Source organism: Dipodomys merriami, unplaced genomic scaffold (genome assembly GCF_024711535.1).
Source record: "Dipodomys merriami isolate MVZ:Mamm:240054 unplaced genomic scaffold, mDipMer1.0.p SCAF_21, whole genome shotgun sequence".
NCBI classification, from domain to species: Eukaryota; Metazoa; Chordata; class Mammalia; order Rodentia; family Heteromyidae; genus Dipodomys; species Dipodomys merriami.
Genome location: NW_027203493.1, coordinates 28,750,854 through 28,772,087, shown reverse-complemented (window position 1 = coordinate 28,772,087; position 21,234 = coordinate 28,750,854). Strand labels below are relative to the sequence as shown.

Genomic DNA, 21,234 nt, shown 5'->3' with positions numbered 1-21,234 from the left:
TCATTGCTGAAATTGCCCAGAAGATTCTCTTACTATCTTTTCTAGTTTATGGTATATATAATGTAGGTTGATGTTCATTTGTATTATGGTCCATGTATGTACATGGTTTTATCCCCAATTCTTATTTTTCTTATTAGTGTCTTACCTCTTTAAAAAAGAAAACAAAGGGGCTGGGAAGGTGGCTCAGTGGTAGAGCACTTGCCTTGAATGCATGAGGCCCTGGGTTCGATTCCTCAGCACCACATAAGCAAAAAGAAAAAAGCCGGAAGTGGTGCTGTGGCTCAAGTGGTAGAGCGCTCGCCTTGAACTGAAGAGCTGAGGGACAGCGCCCAGGCCCAGAGTTCAGGCCCATGACTGGACCCCCCCCCCAAAAAAAAAAAGAAAAGAAAACAAAGACTGTGTTTATTAATTATCCTCATAGCCTATGTTCCCAAGAAGACTGTCATATGATCAATCTAGATTATAATGATAAATTGAATTCCACAAGCATTTAGAGTCCACAAGTATTTATTAAGCCACTACAGATAGGGAATTTAGTTCACCATTATTCCTGCACTCAGAACCCAATGAGCAGAATACTCAGTATTTACTGGGCAAGCCAGCAGGTCTGAAGTGATTGGGGTCCTTGCCACTCCGGCCCCATTCATTGGCAAATTGGTCAGCCCTCCAATCCTCTGCTCCACGGCCTGTGAATCTCTGAAAATTCTCTCTGGCATCACTGCAATCAGGGCAGGCAGAAAAGAGATTAATCACGAGGGTGAGAAGCCGTAACTCCACTTGGTCCAATCTCTTTGCAAGGAATGTTAGAGGAATCAGGAGGAATCCCGAAAGGCCAAAGAAAGAGCGGGTTGAGATACTGGCCCAGGCTATTCACTCCTGCCTGGAGAAACAGTACAGAGGCAGCAGATGGGAAGTGGGTGGGGAGAGATGATTCATTGCTACCAAACACTCCAACTCCAGGGAGACTGAACAAGAGGAGGGGACTTCATTCTCTATGGGAAACATCTATGTAGACCAGAGACTGAGAGACTTCCCCTTCCTAACTGTCCAAAGTAGTCAAGATTTACTCACCCAGGCCTAGCACCCCCAGAATCTGCCTTACCTGATCACTTTAGCAGCCCAGACGCCCCCAGGGCCTCTTTGGGCTGCATCATAGTTTCCCCGGGCGTGGAAGTATTTATCTGCCCCTATCCAGTTGGCTTCTTTCATGTCAGAGTAAGCTCGCCACATGTCTCTAGTCCCTGGAAAAGAAAGAGAATGATGAAGATGATCATGTTTTGACAAAACAGAGGAAATAGAAATTTTCCTCCAATCCCAAAGATTTCAGTATTTGAAAAAGCCTTTGTATTGGCTCAAAATAAATATTCATTTACCTTTTACATGTCTGGTCAATGCAGTGGACAATCACACTTGGCATAAGTTTTATTCTATCTGATCTCATTAGTAGTTTTATTGCTATTTTGTGGACTGTATGTGGTACATATAAAGAAGAGATGCGATGTTTCTTTGCATAATAAAGCATTCTATTTAGAAAGAGTCAAGAAATCTCTGGCCAAAGGGTAAAAACATGGGATTTCTGAGGGAGGCTGTAGAATCTGAGCCAATGAAAAATTGACTAGGAATTGAATGTAGTCAATGAAGAATTTCATCCTTGGGGGACGAATGAGAACAGCTCTGTCCCAGGTGGTTCTGAGTATCCAGGGTACACATGAACTTGGTCAATCATCAGAATCTCCCTGAGACAGATGTAAATAAACGGGATAATGTGATGTAGAAAAATGGACAACTGACCACTAAATTCAAAACTTTAGTTTTTCCTCCTTGATAAAATGGTAATGCCTCAGGGGTGATGCAGAAGACCCAAGAAAGACAAATATAATTTGTAGACTTTGGTGGGTACTCAGTGTATTTTCACATCTCTGGTCTTTAGGAAAGGTGGCAGAAAAAAAGAAAAAAAAAGGATAAAACTAAGATCAGTGGGAATTATTGACAGATGGAATCAGATCATATTAGAATTAAATAGGGGCTGGGAAGGTGGCTCAATGGTAGAGTGCTTGCCTTGCATGCATGAGGCCCTGGGTTCGATTCCTCAGCACCACATAAACAAAAAGAAAAAAGCCGGAAGTAGTGCTGTGGCTCAAGTGGTAGAGCGCTAATCTTCAACTGAAGAGCTGAGGGACAGCACCCAGGCCCAGAGTTCAGGCCCCACGACCGGACACCCCCCCCCAAAAATAGAATTAAATAGAAAGTATCTTTAAAATTACAAAAAGTAGATAATCTAACCATGTTATAAACATGGCTTATAAATATAATTTATCTCTGAGATAACTTATCTTCATTTTATTGAGTTATTGTTTCTGGTATTGAGATCCATAGTTTTTGTTTTTGTTTTTTTGGGGGGTCTGGTTCTGGTTCAAGTGGTAGATTGCCGATCTAGCAAGTAGGCCTTGGGGTCTAAGTTCAAAAACCTATACTCCAAATAAATAAGTAAAAAATAAACAATTTGAAAACTAAATCCTGCCATATGGTTAACAGGGTCTTAACTGGTGTTAGTTTCCTAGCTGTGTCACAGCCTCTACAGAACTGTCAGCAAGATCATTCATTCTGTCTCACTGTAGAAAGCAGCACTGGAGATGCCTTCTAAAGCATGCCATACCACTACTTCCCATTTCTCAGATTTAAAAAAAATGAGATCTGTGTTCACGAAGCTCATACTCTAGGTTTGGAAATAGTACAGTAAAATCTGAGAAACAAGTCTACGTGGGTTCAGCTCTGCTCTTCTTTGGGGACTCTGTTAAATATCATCAGCTCTTAGTGAGTCAGCTTCTCTATAACAATGGTACCTACATCACATGATTAGGGCATTAAAAACTCATTATTGTGTTCCTACCATGCTTTTAGAACAGAGCCTAAAATATATTTAAAGCTCAGGTGTCCTTGGTTGTTACTCCTGGGGGTTGGGTGCTGCATAGGTTCTGCTCAGTCTCCCTGCCAACACTTCACACACTTGATGCAGCAGCTTCACTGCTAGCAAACAGAAATGAGTTGTCCCTAGATGCTCACTAGAAGAAGTAGAAATCCCTGAATTTCAGCTATCTTCCATGCTTGTGATGGAAGTTTCTGTCCCAGACTTACATGGTCTCAGGCCTTAGAGTCCTCAAAGAAAAGTTTCAAAGCTGGCAAGACAAAACACAGGGAAATAATGTTCAAAAAATAATGCTCCTTTATGCATTGATGGCTTCACTGATCCTTTTAGCCAGTGTAGATGTGGTCTCCGTGCTCAGATAGATTCTTAGGACCTGCAAGCAACCTCCTGCCTGTCTTTTTTTCCTTACCTTGACCAGCTTCCTTGATGAATGATAAAAATCCCTCGCTCTGATCTCCCAGGAAAAGGAAGCAGAGAATGATTCCAATGGACAGCTTCATCCTGATATAGCATCAAGGAAACACAACATAAGTATCATTTAAATATCTTTTGTTTGGGGGTTTTGTTTTCTGTAATATTGACCTGTCCTTGTATCTTAATCAATTTTGCATAGAAACATACTCACATGTATTCATTAGCAGATAATCAACAGATTTCAGAGCATTTAATTCTCTAGTTGTAATTAGAATCTCAGTATCTGGTGATTGCAGCCAACTATTAACGTAAGCTATTTTGCATTTCCTTTTTTTCTTTTCTTTTGCTAGTCTTAAGGCCTGAACTCCAGGGCTTTATGTACTTGTTCAGCTTTTCACTCATGGCTGATGTTCTTCCATCTGAGCCATGCCTCTAGCACAGAATTTTTGCTGGAATTTGGAGTCTCATGGACTTTTCTGCCTGGGCTGGCTATGAACCTCTATCCCTCAGATCTCAGCCTCCTAAGTAACTAGGATTATAGGCATGAGCCATTGCTGTCTGGTTACTTTGCATTTCAATCATCCCTTATCATTCCTGAAACTCAAGAGTATATGAAATTTCCAAATATTCATTTGAGAATTTTGTAACCAACATACCTCTCTGCAATATAAAATAAGTTAAATACTCAATAAATATTTGCAGAACGTCAACCCTATCCATCACAGAATTCACACAGAAGCAACAACGTCCAGATAGATTCAGGAAGGATGCAGAGAGAGTGAGCAGGGATACAGCACAAGAATGTAGTATGGAAGAGAAAATTCCCAAAGGACAAAAATTCTAGCACCTCACCTTGAGTTATTTGCTCCTGCTGAGGTTCTAGGTGAACCAGAGATGCCCGGGCTGCTTGATGGGGAGACTGGGTTGGTGCTATATATACTGATGCTTTGCAAACAAAGCACACCTTTTTTGCTTTTTGCACAATCCCTCTTGAATAGCATCCAGAACATTGTTTTCTTTTTCTTTACACAGCTCTAATTTTCCCAGATTGCATCATGTGATAACTTCCTGTACCGTAGCAAGTGGAGGCTTTCTGCCTGTTTCCAGTCTTACTCTTGACTGGAAATAATTAGCATGCAATAATGCACACACAATAATATATTGACAATTTGCTGTGAAGGGTAAACAATATTGGAAAACAAGAATTGATTGTGAGCTGGGTACTGGCGGCTCTTGTCTGCAATCCTAGCTATTCTGGAGGTTGAGATCTGAGACTTGCAGTTCAAGGCTAGTCCTGGGCAGGAAAATCTGTAAGACTCTTATCTCCACTTAACCACCAGAAAACCATAAAGTGGTGCTGTGGCTTAAAGTGGTAGAGTGCTAGCCTTGAGCAAAAGAGCTCAGGGACAGCGTCCAGGCCCTGAGATCAAGCCCCACAACCAACAACAACAAAAATGAATTAATTGTGTAAAGAATGTCATAGTACACATATGCAACTGGAACCCCTCTGTACATCACCTTTACAATAAAATAAAATTAAATTAAAATAAAAAAAGAATATCATAGTACAGCAACTGGAGGCATGGCTCAAGTGGTATATTACCCTTATCAAGAGTGAGAATACAGTGCAAATGAAACAGCTGAACTACCTCCAAGTAAAGGTCAGTTCAGAACAAAGCTGGAACCTTAGGGTACAGGAATAGGAATAGAAGGCAGAACACAGGGGGAAAAGGCTGCTAGTATCCATGTAGATAGTCTTAACACTAGGAAAAGGACTCCTCTGGACTCTCAAGGATGCTATCATTCTGAAATGTTGGGTCGTAGTATAGAAATTTGCTGCAAGATTAGATACAAATAACACATGATAAAAAAACATGCAGGCAGCTGAACATGGGATGCTGCTCATTTACCAGAGCAGTAGGTTTAGGACCAAAGCAGAGTGCTGGGCTGCAGCCGAAGAATATTGAGAAGGTGGTTGTTTCTGTGGCCAGAAAAACAACATTGTGCTCTTCCATGTAAGTTTGCTAACCTTATCTTGGGAGAAAATGTCATGCAGATGCTATAGAAGGCTGGAGTCTGTAGTTCACTCACCTGCCCCATCTTGGCCTCATTTGAAAAGGAAAATGTAAACCTATTGGAATTCTATAACGTGTGATGTGGCATGGTGACAAGGGAATCTAGAGGCCCCAGGTCTAGTGTATTTTTTTAAATTTTGTTTTTTGTTTTGCCACAATGGGACCCTGGGTTGAGGGAAGCAGTAGGACAAATAAGGGCCAGCCCAGGAGTAATACATCAGTATTTGGGGGGCCAGGTGAGGGGGGGAAGGGGGTGTGCCTGGATGTTGTTAGAAGTAGAAGAATGTGAGAATTATATTGAAGATTTGAGGGAAATAACCTCCAAGAAGGGAGCAAACAAGTTGATGTTAGTAGAAATAAAGGAAGATGGGATTCATGGCTGGCAGGACAGTGCGGGGAGGGGGGAACTTGCACTTTCATTAGCAACCCAGTGAAGAGCAAGAATGAAGGACTTTTGGCTTTTGGGGTTATAGGCATGGCTCAAGTAGAGAGCCAGCCAACAAGCTAAAGCCCCTTCCCCTTTCACCAAAAAAAAAAAAGAAAGAAGAAATGAAGACTTTCCCTTTTTTTCCTTATAGGACTAGAAGAATTATGAGCAGGATACTAGAAAAAGGAGCATGGACACAGGATAAAATAAATTGGACAAGGACTGACACCGTGTATGAGGCGTCTTGATTTAAGTTAGGGCCTGCTAAAATTAGCAGTGATGCCCCCTTTATGAGCCTAGACCTTATTTTAATTCTTTTGGGCACAATGTGATGAAAGTTATGAGGCAAAGAGCTGTCAAAAGACTTTCCTGTACCCTTGGTTCTGACCCGCAATAGGGCCAAGCCACATTGGAATATTCGCTATGCAACTTCTATTCCTTGGGAAAGGTGAGACTGCTGTGACCTGAGTAGGCTTTTGCCGGGCTCATTTGCCCTAGGAGTAAACAGGGAGCAAGCCACAGGGCATGGGTGTGCTCGGGGGGAAGTACTTCCTGGAGGAAGGCATATGAAGGCATACTTTCCTTGGGACAGAAATCCTGGGCCAGTGATTACATTCTGTCATCATTATTTAACTGTTCAATGCTGGCAAGGGGCTCCCTGTTTCACTCACCTAAGTCATTCTCCTTTTGGATAGAACTGTTAGAAAATCAGCAAGTGCAACTTTTTTTCTAGGAAAAAAAAAATCTTCAATAGCTTCTTTTTCCCAGTACTGAATACTCGCTTTCTTTATTACTTTTTTCCCGAAAAATGAAAGATCAGGGTCCACAGATGAGAGATCAGAGTCCACAGACTTTGAGGGATTTTCTCAAGAGCCTCCTAAGAGAAATCATGCAACCTGATTTGCAAAACACAGTCTCTGTGGGTGCTCACTGTCTAGTTTAAATATTAATAGTGGCAACCTTTTTCTTTTCTTTTCTTTTCCTTTGGTGGTCCTGGGGCTTAAACTCTGGTCCTGGGCGCCGTCCCTCAGCTCTTCAGCTCAAGGCTAGTATTCTACCACTTGAGCCACAGTGCCACTTCCAACTTTCTGAGTGGTCCAGGCCCAGAGTTCAAGCCCCACGACCTACAAAAAAAAAAAACAAAAAACAAAAAACAAAAAAAAAAAAAAAAAAAACCAACTTTCTGAGTGGTTTATTGGAGATAAGAGTCTCACAGACTTTCCTGCCTAGGCTGGCTTTGAACCGTGATCCTCAGCTCTCAGCCTCCTGAGTAGCTAGGATTCCAGGTGTGGGCCACCAGTGCCTGACTCTTCTCTCTCATTTGTTTTTTTTTTGTTGTTGTTGTTGTTGTTGGTCGTGGGGCTTGAACTCTGGGCCTGGGCACTGTCCTTCAGATCTTCAGCTCAAGGCGAGCGCTCTACCACTTCAGCTACAGTGCCACTTCCGGTTTTCTGGTGGTTTATCGATAAGAGTTTTGCAGACTTTCCTACCCGGGCTGGCTTTGAACCGCAATCCTCAGATCTCAGTCTCCTGAGTATCTAGAATTACAGGTGTGAGCCACCAGCGCCCAGCTTCATTTGTTATTTTTTCATTGAAAAGGGTTGCCAGCTGGATGCTGGTGGCTCACGCCTGTAATCCTAGCTACTCAGGAGGCTGAGATCTGAGGATTGCGGTTCAAAGCCAGCCCGGGCAGGAGAGACCGTGAGACTCCTATCTCCAGTTAACCACCGGAAAAATGGAAGTGGCGCTGTGGCTCAAGTGGTAGATTGCCAGCCTTGAGCTGAAGAGCACAGAGACAGCACCCAAGCCAAGTTCAAGCCCACCATTAAGAGAGAGAGAGAGAGAGAAAGAGAGAAGAATTTCAAAGCTTAATTTTATTAATTAGAAAAATAATAATAGTTAAAAACACAGATGACTAGAGATGACAGGGCGTTGTTTGAGGATTTTTTAAAGGACTCCATGTTAAAGAGACATGTGGGCGTGTGGATAGCACTAAGTCCAGCCCTGCAGGAGAATAAACACAGATAGATTGCAGTTTGTTGAGGCATTCCCCAGCTCAGACAGCAGGACTGGCCACATTAGGCCCAGCCTGGAGTTACCATAAATTCCTCAACCCTTCCAGAAAAAAATATAATTGATTGGGTCATTGGCTGCAGGTTTGGCAGGACTCTGAAACGTGTGTAAACAACTCATGCTGTTCTCTGAAAGTGGACCTTGATATTCTTTCCCATAAATGGAGATTTCAAAATGTGAGAAAGGGCCACATTGGCACTCATCTTTGAAAAGCAGGTTGCTGAGTAGTACTTTTTTTTTTCCTGTTTCCTGAGACCAAAGGGAATCCTCAAACACCACATTCTAAAACCCAGACAAGACCTCACCCCCAGGACTATGAAGAAGTAGCCTGGCAGGCCTTCAGCACCAATCCTCCTACCCCTTCCCACAATAAAAGAAGAAGGCAAAGGAAGAGGAGAAGGAGGATGAGGAGGAAGAGAAAGAGGAGAAGAAAGAAGAAGATGAGGAAGATAATTATTACAAGCAATAGCTCTCAACCAAAGGGGCAGGATCCAAAAAGTTAAGCTCTAAATAACGATGGTTTCATTAGTGCTGATATTTTGCATTGAATCTCTGTTGCCTGGACATTGTCTAGGTCGCAGTACATTCTTTTTTTTTTTTTCATTTGTTTTGTTTTCTGCTGTGGATTAAACAAGGGTCTCATGTGTGCTTAAGCACAGGTCTACTACTGAGCTATATATTTTATTTATTTTTTTGGGTCCGGTCGTGGGGCCTGAACTCTGGGCCTGGGCACTGTCCGCCAGCTCTTCAGCTTAAGGCTAGCGCTCTACCACTTGAGCCACAGCACCACTACTGGCTTTTTGCTCTTTGCTTATGTGGTGCTGAAGAATCGAACCCAGGGCTTCATGCATGCAAGGCAAGTGCTCAACCACTGAGCCACTTTCCCAGCCCCTCTCAGTACATTCTTATAAAATATTTGCTGATTAAATTCATAGAAGAACATTTCTATTTTGAGTATTTCTTAATTCAATATTCCCTATAAAATGATAAACAAGTCAGAAGCTGATGACTCAAACCTATAATCCTTGCTACTCAGGAGCCTGAGATCTGAGGACCATAGTTCAAAGCCACTCCAGGCAGGAAAGTCTCAGATTCTTATCTCCAGTTAACCAGCAAAAAGCAAGAAATGGACCTATGGCTCAAGTGGTAGAGTGCTAGCCTTGAGCAAAAAAAGCTCAGAGACAGCACCCTCTCCCCCTAGGACTGGAACACAAACAAAAAAGCTGGATGCAGCATTACCTGCCTATAATCCCAGTACTAATCAGGCTGATACAGGAGACTCCTGTAGCCTATGCTATATTGTGAGTTTCTGGGCTACATGTTGAGAAATTGTCGCAAACAACCAAATGATAAGTATTTCTATTTGTCTGTGTCATGAAGCATATTAATCAAACATGAGAGAGAAGACTGAAAACAGTGGATCTTATATTCAATTCTTCAGAGATGCCCTCTAGAAGCCAAACTCTCTGCGAGTGTTTTCATGTTCTCTCTCCTAATTATGAGGGATTGGTTCACTAGACTATGGAGATTGAAAAGGCTCTGGGATTTACCTTCTGCTAGCTAGAAACCCAGAAAAGCTGATGGATGGTATAATGCAACCTGAACCTGAGTCTGAGAACTAGGAAAACTCAGAACATAAATCCCAGTTGGATGCAGGAGAAGACGAGCTGAAATGCTCAGCTCAAGCATTTAGATAGGGCAGGGAAGTATATATCTTGTTTCTCCATCTTTCATTTTAGTAAGGCTCTCATTGAACTAGGTGATGACCATTGGGACACTCAATTCCACGTTCAAAGTAGATATACATGCTGCTCATCAATTACTTGCTTGGAGCTGCATATCCACCCATCTTGGCCCCAATTGTGGATATATCTGAGCTACAGTTCTTTCTTCTTTGTGAGCAATCATGCTACGATTTGTCAGTAGAGGGTGCTAGAGAAACAAGAATAAAATAAAGGCCTCCTTTCTTGGTCCTATGGGTTTGCCTTCCTCCTGGCTTCTGTGGAGCTCCTGTCCTGTACAGGATGCCCAGTGGCTCTCACCTCAGGGAAATTTAGTGGTATCCAAAGGACAGAACATTTTCCCAACAAACTCTGTGTCAATTCAATTGAATGTTCAAGGTGTTCGATACCACCTCACGTGTCTTAACTCCATTGGACATAATCAAAGTCCACATACTTGATGACTTACACATACAGAAATTTACTGGAAGTATAAGATTAAGATACAAAATAGTGTGGCTCTTTTTTTTGTCATTGGCACTGTCGATTAGCTCTTTAGCTCAAGTCTAGTACTCTTACTACTTGAGACACAGCACCACTTCCAGCTTTTTCTGCTTATGTGCTGCTGAGGAGTCGAACCCAGGGCCTCATGCATGCAAGGCAAACACCCTACCATGGAGACCCTTCCCAGCCCATAATTTTGTTCTTAATGACTCTTCTCATACAGATTAGTACAATGTCTTCCTGAGGAATGAGGAAGAGATGAAGATGAGAGGGAAAGAGAGGGAGAAGGAGAAGAAGAAGGAGAAAGAGGGGGAGAGGGAAAGGGAAAAGGAAGAGTAGAGAGAGAGTGAGAGAAAGAGAGAGAGGGAGGGAGGGAGAGGAAGAGGGAGAAAAGGAAGGGAGGGGGAGGGAGGAGAGAAGAGAGGATAATTTTCTACTTAGTATCTCCATTTATAAGGGCTATAAAGTCATAATGGCCTCAACCATTATTTTAGCTGCAATTAATTTCTTAGAAATTAGAGCTGAAATTATACTTAATGGTGAAAACAAAAGCCATTTTCTCTTAACTCAGGAACGAGACAAAGATGTCCACTCTCTCTGCTTCTCTTCAATTTAGTATTAGAATGCCTAGTTGCAGCAATAAGACAAGATGCAAACGTAAAAGGGATCCAAATAGGGAAAGATGGAGTAAAACTCTCCCTCTTTGCAGATGACATGATCTTGTATTTAAAGAATCCCACAGACTCCGCTCCCAAATTATTCAAGCTGATTCAAATCTTGGTAAAGTAGCAGGGTATAAAATTAACCCTCAAAAAGCAATGGCTTTTCTGTATGTCAACAATGGCTGAAATCAGGAAAGCAACTCCATTTGTAAAGTCCCACAAAAAATAAAATACCCAGGAATTAACTTAACCAAAGAAGTGAAAGGGGCTGGGAAGGTGGCTCAGTGGTAGATTGCTTGCCTTGCATGCATGAGGCCCTGGGTTTGATTCCTCAGCACCACATAAGCAGAAAAAAAAAGCTGGAAGTGGTGCTGTGACTCAAGTGGTAGAGTGCTAGCCTTGAACTAAAGAGCTGAGGGACAGCGCCTAAGCCCAGAGTTCAGGACCCACGACCGGACCCCTCGCCCCAACAAAAAGAAGTGAAGGACCTCTATGATGAAAACTTTAAAAACCTGAAAAAGGAAATCAAAACAAAATTTAAAAAGTGGAAAAACCTCCCATGCTCTTGGATTGAAAGAATCAACATCGTGAAAATGGCAATAATTCACAAGGCTATCTACAAATTCAATGTGATACCTATAAATATTCCAACCTCATTCTTCAAGGAAATAGAAAAGGCAATCCAAAAATTCATATGGAACAATAAAAGACCCAGAATAGCAAAAGCGATCCTTAACAGAAAGAATAGTGCTGGAGAAATATCAATAACAAATTTCAAACTCTACTACAAAGCCATAGTAATCAAAACAGCTTGGTACTGGCACAAGAACAGACGTCAGGACCAATGGAATAGAATTGACATCCTAGAAATGAACCTACAGACCTATAGCCATCTAAATCGATAAAGAAGTTAAAAAAATAGAATGGAAGAAAGACAGCCTCTTCAGTAAATGGTGCTGGCAAAACTGGTTAATCACTTGTAGAAAAATAAAGTTAGATCCTTATAGATCACTCTGCACCAGAATCAACTCCAAATGGATCAAAGACCTTGGAGTCAAAGCAGACACTCTGAAAACATTACAGGATGGAATAGGAGAAACCCTAGGTCCCCTTGGCACAGGCCGAAATTTTCTTAATAGAGACCCAGAAACACAACAAATCAAAGAAAGATTGAACAAATGGGATTGCATGAAATTGCCGAGCTTCTGCATGGCAAAGGACATAGCTAGCAAGATCAACAGAAAGCCCACGGATTGGGAGAATATCTTCACTAGCCACACAGTGGACAAGGGTCTCATATCTAAAATATACCTGGAACTCAAAAAATTAAATCCCCCAACAACAAATCCTCAAAGAAACAACAGCCCAGTAAATAAGTGGGCTAAAGACTTAAAAAGAAACTTCTCTGAAGAGGAAAGAAAGATGGCCAATAGACACATGAAGAAATGTTCAACCTCCCTAGCCATAAAAGAAATGCAAATCAAAACAACATTGAGATATCACCTCACCCCAGGTAGAATGGCTATAATCAAGAACTCTAATAACAATAGATGGTGGAGGGGATGTGGACAGAAAGGAACCTTACTGTATTGTTGGTGGGAGTGTAAACTTGTTCAACCACTTTGGAAAGTAGTATGGAGTTTCCTCAAAAGACTCCACATAGAACTCCGCTATGACCCAGCAATCCCACTTTTGGGTATTTACCCAAATGATCACAAACAAGACCATACTAAAGCTATCAGCACAGCTATGTTTATTGCAGCATTATTTACCATAGCTAAGTTATGGAACCAACCCAGATGCCCCTCAGTAGATGAATGGATCAAGAAAAAGTGGTATATATACACAATGGAATTCTATGCCTCCATCAGAAAGAATGACCTTGCCCCATTTGTTAGGAAATGGAAAGACTTGGAAAAAATTATATGACGTGAAGTAAGCCAGGCTCAAAGAAACATAGGCCCCATGGTTTCCCTTATTTGCAATGACTAGTATATGTCTGAGACAAACAGAAACTGTCAGACAAGTTGATGTTAGGCAAAATAAACCCCAAGATAAGGATTCAAATGTTTTTTTCTTTCTTTATATTGTTTCTAACATATTTATAAGATGATTTCTTTGTTGCTTTGTATGTCCCTCCCACATGGTATAATCTCTGCTTTCACTGTGTTTTATGTTGGTATAATTTGTGGAGGGGAAGGGAAAAAACAAATTGTTTAAATAGGGATACAGGTGGACCCATTACGACAATGAGATGTACAAGACGTTATGTCGAAAATGAACTTTACAATTTGGCCAGGGATAGGAGGGCAGGGGGGTGGAGAGGTGGGGGGGAGGGGAAGGGATGGGAAGGGGAAACAAAGGAGAAAGCAACAATGCTTGATAAGAAATGTACTCATTATCTTGCCCATGTAATTGTAACCCCTATGTACAGTATTTTCACAATTAAAAAAAAAGAAATTAGAAATGGAAAATAGAGCTCAATATCTGGATTTAGGGGCAAACAATTCATTTCAGAAATCTATCCCTCTTCCAAATAGGCCTCTAAGTAATGCTGCAGGATCCTACTACATTCCCTGTGAATTCCACTGCTCTTCTGGGCAGCCTCCTACCAAGACCCATTGTCACATCCTCAGCTGTAACAGAGGTGCCCAACATACACTAGCTGCTGCCCAATGGGGCACAGAGTTGACAATGAAACACAAATGTCAGCCTCCAGGAGAACCCTTCTCAAATTTATGCCTTCTTGTGTTCATAACTCTTAGTAGTAAATCCGGTTGTCAGTAAATAACCCCATGTATTGATAGTTTGCTTTTCAAATGCTACCTGGTTTCTATCTCCTGAGTGGACCTGATGATCAAATCAGTCTTTTTTTTTCTCTTTTCAACTGAACCTCTTTATTGCATTGCTTCAGAGAGTAATAACCCAACAGTTAGAATGGATAGTACAGGTGAAGCCTACTTGTCATCCCTGGCCATGTGTCAAAGTGGGTTCTTCTTTTTTTATTTTACATCAGTCTTCTTTATCCTACTCACTCTTTGTAAATGCCACCTCCACAATTTTGATTTACATAATGTGCACAAGTGTTGAAGGTATTCACAAAAGGGTGACATCATATACATTATCATTTTGACGTCAAATAAGGCAATTAAAATAAATACATTGCCTTGAACGTATTCTCCTATAGAATGGGCAGGAAATGGTGAATAACTGGACCTGGAAAGTGTTGCTGGACAGAAGACCAAGGTGGCCAGTGCTGGGGCAGGACACTACCATCCAATCCTCCCAATGCTGTGTCCCCTGTCCACAGAGGCCTGGGCCAATTAGGAGTAAAACTTGGACAGCAGAATAGAGTTCATGTAACCAGGAAGGAATGAAGAAGTCCATGGGTCTGACTCTGGGTAGGTCAGTGCAGGTGTCTACCCTATATCGCCCTGTCCTATATTACCACTGAAATCATACTCCCTATACCAAATACTATGACTCAGGCTGCCACTCCAGGCTGCCTGTTTCCCATTCACCCCTTGTCACCAAACAAGCCCCTCTTACAGTGAAGAGTAACACAGAGATGCAAGAAATTCGATTTCTGAAGTGTTTATTAAGACAAGAATTATGTGCTATGCCAGCTTCTGTGGACACAGCTCTGAAAACTTCAGGCCTCTTTCCTCAGGACCTCATCTCCCATCTCTGGAGACAGAGTGAAGAAGTTCAGTACTTGTCAGGCAGGCCAGTAGGTCTGAAGTGATTGGGGTCATTGCCACTGCGACCCCAGCGGTTGGCTTTCTGGTCCTCCAGAGTGTCTTCATGCCCACTACCGAAGAAACTCTGAACATTTTCTCTGGCATCACTAATCAAGACACACAGGGAGAAGATTCACTACCATGCTGAAGAGACACATTCCATCAACCCAATTCTCCCCTTTCTAAAGATAACTCAAACAGGAGCCCCAAGACCCAGGACCGAGAGACTAAGATACTGTCCATGCCCATCACACATCCATTCCTCTGTGCAGAATGGCAAGTCTGGAAATCACTCTGTAGCCCTCCAGGTTTCTAATTTGAAATGGGAGCATGCTTTATTATTCTTTCTCTGGCTCTGTCTGGAGCCCAGGCCATGCACTGGGCATGGGCTATGAGACTGGAAGGAATGCAGGATGATAGGAGAAGAAAGAGCCACACCTAACCAGAACCATTTCCAGGCTTTATCCTCTCCTGATCCCCCAGGCAGTCAAGCTGTGCTCATGAGGCCTGGCATCCCCAGAACCTGCCTTACCTGATCACCTCAGCAGCCCAAACGCCCCCAGGGCCTCTTTTGGCAGCATCATAGTTCCCCCGAGCATGGAAGTATTTGTCTGCCCCTATCCAATTGGCTTCTCTCATGTCCCTATAGGCTCGCCACATATCCCAAGCCCCTGCATTGGAAAAGGCAAAAGGACATGAGGTGAACACATAGAATCTGAGGACACCTTCTAGGGGAATTAAGAATGAAACATATTGAATCTTGCAGCCTGTGGTCTTAACAGTCTTAAATACCATGAGGTAAGAAGAACATTCCATGTGCTAGTTGCCTTCTACACAAAACTCTAAACCTAGACACTTGTGTATGTGTCTATATATGCATGCACTTGTGTGCATACTCGTGCCTACTTGCACGCACATGCATGCATGCAAGCATGGGTACCGGGGCCTGAACTCAGGTCCTGGGCTCTGTTTCTGACATTTTCTGCTCAAGGCTAACACTCTACCACTTGAACTACAGTTATACTTCCCTCCACAGAACTCTAGCACAGTCATTAGAGAATTCACTTGAGCTGTATTTGTATTATACTACTGTGAGCTACTGGTGATTGGAAAGAAGGTATCTTTATAGAACAGGATCATTTAGGTTCCACATTTCCATACTTTAAGCATTAGGCCAGATGAATATTTGTTTCAATATATTCTGAGCAACAAAGGATGTTTACAGCATCACTAAATTCTACCAGTAGATGCTAGCTGTGCATTCTCCTAGTGAGACAGACTATATCCATACATGGTAAGTATAGCATGACCATCATCACAATGCTCCTGAGCAACAACTACTGTTTTGGCTGGTTCGTGCCTTCAATCCTAGATACTCAGGAGGCTAAGATCTGAGGCTGAAGGTTCAAAGCCAGTCTGGGCAGGAAAGTCCATGACACCTTATCTCTGTTAATCCCCAAATTGCCAAATGTGGAGGTGTGGCTCAAGTAGTGGAGCACCAACTCTGAACAAAAAAGATAAGGGTCAGAGCCCAGGCCCTGAGATCAAGCCCCCGTATCAGCACACGGACACACACACACACACACACACACACACACACACACACACACACACACACACACACACACACACACACTGTTCTGGAAAAGAGCTACATACAATGGGAACTTCTCTGAGTAAGAGGACAACACAGAGGCAAGGAAAGGCTGCACATGTGGAACTCTTCTGCCTTGTGCCTTTGCCCTTCCAGGACTGATGCTGTGGTTGTTTGAGGAAGCACTAGGGCAAGGAATCTCAGCTATGGATGCAGATTCTGATCACCTGGATAAACACTCAATGTGCTGTTCATAGCCAAGATCACATACGAAAAGGAAGAAAACAGCAGCAGACATCAGTAGTTTTTAAAGGTCTCCGTGTGACTTATATGTACCTAGCATTGTGAATAACAGAGTGATAAATAGACATATCATTCAGGTGAGACTGGCCTCCTGCACTGCTGGGTTATGTCCTCTGGTTAAATCCTCCCACGCCTATATTCAGTCTAGTTAAGAAATGCTCCGTTGTATTCAGTCTCTAAGGCCAGTACAACCTGAAAAAGTGGCTTCTGAGTTCTCATAGGCTGCCCCTCCATCAGCCTTACCAAGAGTAGCCTCTCTAACAAATGAGAGGTCGCTGCTGGCTCCCAGGATCAAGGAGCAGAAAATCAGGCCCGTGAGAAGCTTCATCTTGCTGAAATGAAAGCAGAGGTTCAAGGAGACACAACAGACTGGCACCTCCCTCTTTGGAATCTATATTCCAAGACAGCCCAGGGGTTCATTCCTGCTGGTTCTCAGAGAGTCATAGCAGTTCCCCCTAGGAAACCTAGCCATGGACATGCCGCAGAGCCCCAGTCCTCAATTCTGACCCTATCAATTCTGAACCCAGATCTGTCTTGGAAGATACCAGAGTGGTAGTGATGAAGGAAGAGGGGAGTGGAATCAGAATGTCACTTCTATGGGAGACTATAATGTACTGCCATCTTTTTTTTTTTTTTTGGTCGGTCGTGGGGCCTGAACTCTGAGCCTGGGCACTGTCTCTCAGCTCTTCAGCTCAAGGCTAGTGCTCTACCACTTGAGCCACAGAACCACTTCTGGTTTTCTGAGTGGTTTACTGGAGATAAGAGTCTCATGGACTTTCTTTCCTTGGCTGGCTTTGAACCGTGATCCTCAGATCTCAGCCTCCTGAGTAGCTAGGATTACAGGTGTGGGCCACTAGCGCCCGGCTTTTTACTAGAATCTTTTCCACATTCCCCTCTTCCTGGCAAAGATCTCACATGATAAATACAAAATAGGATAATTTTTGTTAAAGAAAATCATACTCTTTAAAGAAAAGAAAAACAGTCAGCTATTTTTTACAACAGTTAAAGTCAGTTATTTTTTTTAAGTTAGTTGGAGTATGTCTCACCTGCTGTCTGGTAGAGCAGAGCCAGATGTCGCTGGCTGTCAGCATGAGGAGGCTGGTATTTATCCTGAGCTTCGCTTTCAGGGCATGATATCTGAGGAAAGTCCTTCAATGCAGTTTACTAGACGAAAAACAAACATGCAACAGAAAACTTACCGGATTTCTGTGTGTTTCTCATTCACAGGTCATTTCCCCCAAATCATGCAACTTGAAGACACAAATTATCTGTGTCCTGCTTGGCAACTCCTGGTGTCAGGCTATTTACTTTCCTGATTGATTTTGGGAAAGCTGGGGGAAGTGACAAGCAAAGAGGAGCATGGTTTGGGGGCCAGTACCTACAGGGAGTTGGGGCTCCTATAGTCAGGAATTCAGTTTTCCTGCCATTGTATTTGGAGGGCGCTGCTAGAGTGCTAGATGCTGCAGAATTAAGTGCCTTCAGGGTAGAAAACTAACAGATATGTCTCCACATTTCATGTGTGCCCTGACAATGCTTTCCAACAGTCTGAGCTACCAGGGTCTTAGCTACAAGGCACATAGTCCTGTGCTCATCTGGCTTAGTCAATTAGGAAATAGTATTGTTAGGCTGGCTCCTGTGTGGGACAGCATGTTAGAAGAACTCTTCTACATCACTGTCCCATTCTTGGAAACATACAGATGCAGAAAGCATTTGTGTTTAAAGAACTACAATGTACATTCTTCTTTTTTTCCTTTTTGTCAGCGGTGGGGCTTGAACTCTAGGCCTGGGCAATGTCTCTGAGCTCTTCACTCAAGGCTAGCTCTATATCACTTGAGCCACAGCGCCACTTCCAGCCTTTTCTGTTAATGTGGTGCTGAGGAATCGAATCCAGGGCCTCATGCATGCGAGGCAAACACTGTACCACTGAGCCACCTTCCCAGCCCCAACAATGTGAATTATGTGTCTTTTTTTTTTTTTTTTGGTCAGTCATGGGGACTGAACTCAGTCTGGATGCTGTCCCTCAGCTCTTCAGCTCAAGGCTAGTGCTCTACCACTTGAGCCACAGAGCCACTTCTGGCTTTTTCTGTTAATGAGGTTCTGAAGAACTGAATCCAGAGCCTCATGCATGCAAGACAAGCACTCTACCACTGAGCCACCTTCCCAGCCCAACAATGTGAATTCTTAAGAAGCCTGTAAGGCAACAGAAGGAGGTTCTATCTTATGGAAAATTGTAGCCCTGCTGCATAATTGCCAAACTCCCAGAGCTCTTCAAGTTGTATTTCCCTAGGGAGTCCCTATCTGCCCTCATGTTACCATGAGATAGAAATTTCATCAGCCCAATTTTGCAAGGTTTCCTGTAAGAGATGAAGCCAGAGGTCAACCAGAGCCAGCAGGGCTGAGGTCTCATGTATGTGAACAGATCCTTTAGTTCTCCAGAGAAAAATCTCTCTTGTTATTCATCTTAACTGAAATTAACATCCTAGAGAGGGTTGTTGAGTCTATAGTCTAGCCTAAGCAAATAATTTACAGACAGAGAGAAAGGTAAGTTCTGTGCTTGGAATCAAAGTTTACCATTACTCCTTGTTTTGCCAGAAATTATTGGGCCCAGCCAACAAATTCTAACCTCATTTGTTCTTACTTCCCTGCTGGCCAAGTTCACTGCTCATGTGATATAGACAAACTCTCTATCACTTATGGTAGAAGAGATGTGTCACAATTTCCTTTTGATGTTAAGATATGCTACATGACTCTCTTGCCATTTGTGAATAAAAGAAGTCAATCATGTCTAATATGGCAGGGCAGCAAATCAACCATTTACAACCAAGAACAATTCTTTTCTGGAATTTAGAGGATCTAGAATGCTAACAATGTCTTGAATCTTGTAATCTTTTTTTTAATTTTTATTTTTTTATTGTGAACATACTGTACAGAGGGGTTATAATTATATGGGCAAGATAATGAGTACATTTCTTATCAAGCATTGCAGCCTCCTCCTTTGTTTACCCTTCACATCCCTTCCCAGCCTCCACCCCCCATAATCCTCCCCCCCCCACCACCAAAGTTGTAAAGTTCGTTTTTGACATGACAACTTGTGTTTCTCATTGTTGCAACGGGTCCACCTGTATACTTAAACGACTTGTTTTTCCCCTTCTCCTCCACAAATTATACCGACATTAAATATAGTGAAAGCAGGGGTTATACTGTGGGGGAGGGACATACAAAGCAACAAAGAAATAATCTTATAAATGGGTTAGAAACAAATGCATGAAAGAAAAAAATTTAAATACATATCTAAGGGTTCATTTTCCTAACAGCACATTATCTGACCTTTTCTGCTTGACTCATACATATACTAGATATTGAAAATAAGGGAAACCATGGGACCTATGTTTCTTTGGGCTTGGCTTACTTGACTTAATATAATTTTTTCCAAGCCTTTCCATTTCCTGACAAATGGGGCAAGGTCATTCTTTCTGATGGAGGCATAGAATTCCATAGAATTCTTGATCCATTCATCTACTGAGGGGCATCTGGGTTGGTTCTATATCTTAGCTATGGTAAGTAATGTTGCAATAAACATAGTTGTGCTGATAGCTTTAGTGTGGTCTTGTTTGTAAACATTTGGGTAAATGCCCAAAAGTGGGATTGCTGGGTCATAGGGGAGCTCTATGTGAAGTCTTTTGAGGAAACTCCATACTGCTTTCTAAAGTGGTTGAATAAGTTTACACTCCCACCAACAATGAAGTAAGGTTCCCTTCTGTCCACATCCCCTCCAGCATCTGTTGTTATTAGAGTTGTTGATTTTTGCCATTCTAACTGGGGTGAGGTGGTATCTCAATGTTGTTTTGATTTGCATTTCTTTTATGGCTAGGGAGGTTGAGCATTTCTTCATGTGTCTATTGGCCATCCTTCTTTCTTCTTCAGAGAAGTTTCTCTTTAAGTCTTTAGCCCACTTATTTATTGGGCTGTTGTTTCCTTGAGGATTTGTTGTTGGGGGATTTTTTTTGAGTTCCAAGTATATTTTAGATATGAGACCCTTGTCTGTTGTATGGCTAGTGAAGATCTTCTCCCAATCCGTGGGCTTTCTATTGATCTTGCTGGCTATGTCCTTTGCCATGCAGAAGCTCTGCAACTTCATGCAATCCCATTTGTCCAACCTTTCTTTGATTTGTTGTGTTTCCGGGTCTATATTAAGAAAATTTCGGCCTGCGCCAAGGAGACCTAGGGTTTCTCCTATTCCATCCTGTAATGTTTTCAGAGTGTCTGCTTTGACTCCGAGGTCTTTGATCCATTTGGAGTTGTGAATCTTGTCATCTTAAATGATTGTTTTGTTCAAAGGATGAAAATGTGACAATAGAAACCAGGACATCCTGTTACATTATATATAGTGTTCATACTCCATCTGGCACATGACTGACACTGTTATTCATGGCTGTGTTCATGCCACACGTTCTAACTAAGCTTAGGCACCATATCAGCACCTTCCTTGTGCAGCCATGTCCAGTCTTAAGGTGTCTATGTTACAGTGATCAACTAATAAATATGTAACACATAGTGATAGTCTTCATTCTCTAAATCTAATCCATCCCTGGAAAGTGTTGTATGCAATGTAATTTTTGAGGCAGGTTCTTACTGTGGGGTCCAGGCTGACCTGGATATATACCCCAAGAGTGAGGGTGAGCATAAAGTGGGATCAATATGGAATTTCTAATTCTTTTTTTTTTGTCAGTCATGGGGTTTGAATGCTGGGACTGGGCGCAATCCCTGACTCTTCAGCTCAAGGCTAGTGCTCTAC

At 42.4% G+C, this 21,234-nt stretch overlaps 1 protein-coding gene across 3 annotated transcripts; it reads right to left on the bottom strand.

The window, feature by feature from the left end:
- Window positions 1-489: 489 nt before the first annotated feature.
- LOC138834070 (serum amyloid A-5 protein-like) lies at window positions 490-17,586 on the bottom strand. Of its 3 annotated transcripts, XM_070032773.1 has the most exons (7): window positions 17,486-17,585; window positions 16,683-16,771; window positions 15,075-15,213; window positions 9,580-9,582; window positions 3,336-3,427; window positions 1,103-1,241; window positions 490-718 (listed from the first exon to the last, which is right to left on the bottom strand). In XM_070032773.1, exons 2-7 carry the CDS (start codon window positions 16,765-16,767, stop codon window positions 580-582), a joined length of 597 nt encoding a protein of 198 aa, XP_069888874.1. In that variant the 5' UTR covers window positions 16,768-16,771; window positions 17,486-17,585; the 3' UTR covers window positions 490-579. The 3 variants fall into 3 exon arrangements, with proteins under 3 accessions (XP_069888874.1, XP_069888871.1, XP_069888873.1); XM_070032770.1 differs by lacking the exons at window positions 9,580-9,582; window positions 15,075-15,213; window positions 16,683-16,771; window positions 17,486-17,585 and adding an exon at window positions 4,193-4,272; XM_070032772.1 differs by lacking the exons at window positions 490-718; window positions 1,103-1,241; window positions 3,336-3,427; window positions 9,580-9,582 and adding an exon at window positions 14,381-14,649 and having other exon boundaries at window positions 17,486-17,586.
- Window positions 17,587-21,234: the final 3,648 nt, after the last annotated feature.

Bases quoted from the DNA above. Each gene is read 5' to 3' on its own strand.
- LOC138834070 (XM_070032773.1), bottom strand. From the start codon at position 16,767: ATGAAGCTTCTCACGGGCCTGATTTTCTGCTCCTTGATCCTGGGAGCC. The intron at 15,214-16,682 runs GTAAGGCTGATG...TTTCCAATGCAG, and splicing joins TGTTAGAGAGGCTACTCTTG to GGGCTTGGGATATGTGGCGA. The intron at 1,242-3,335 runs GTAAGGAAAAAA...TTTCTTTTCCAG, and splicing joins CATCAAGGAAGCTGGTCAAG to GGACTAGAGACATGTGGCGA.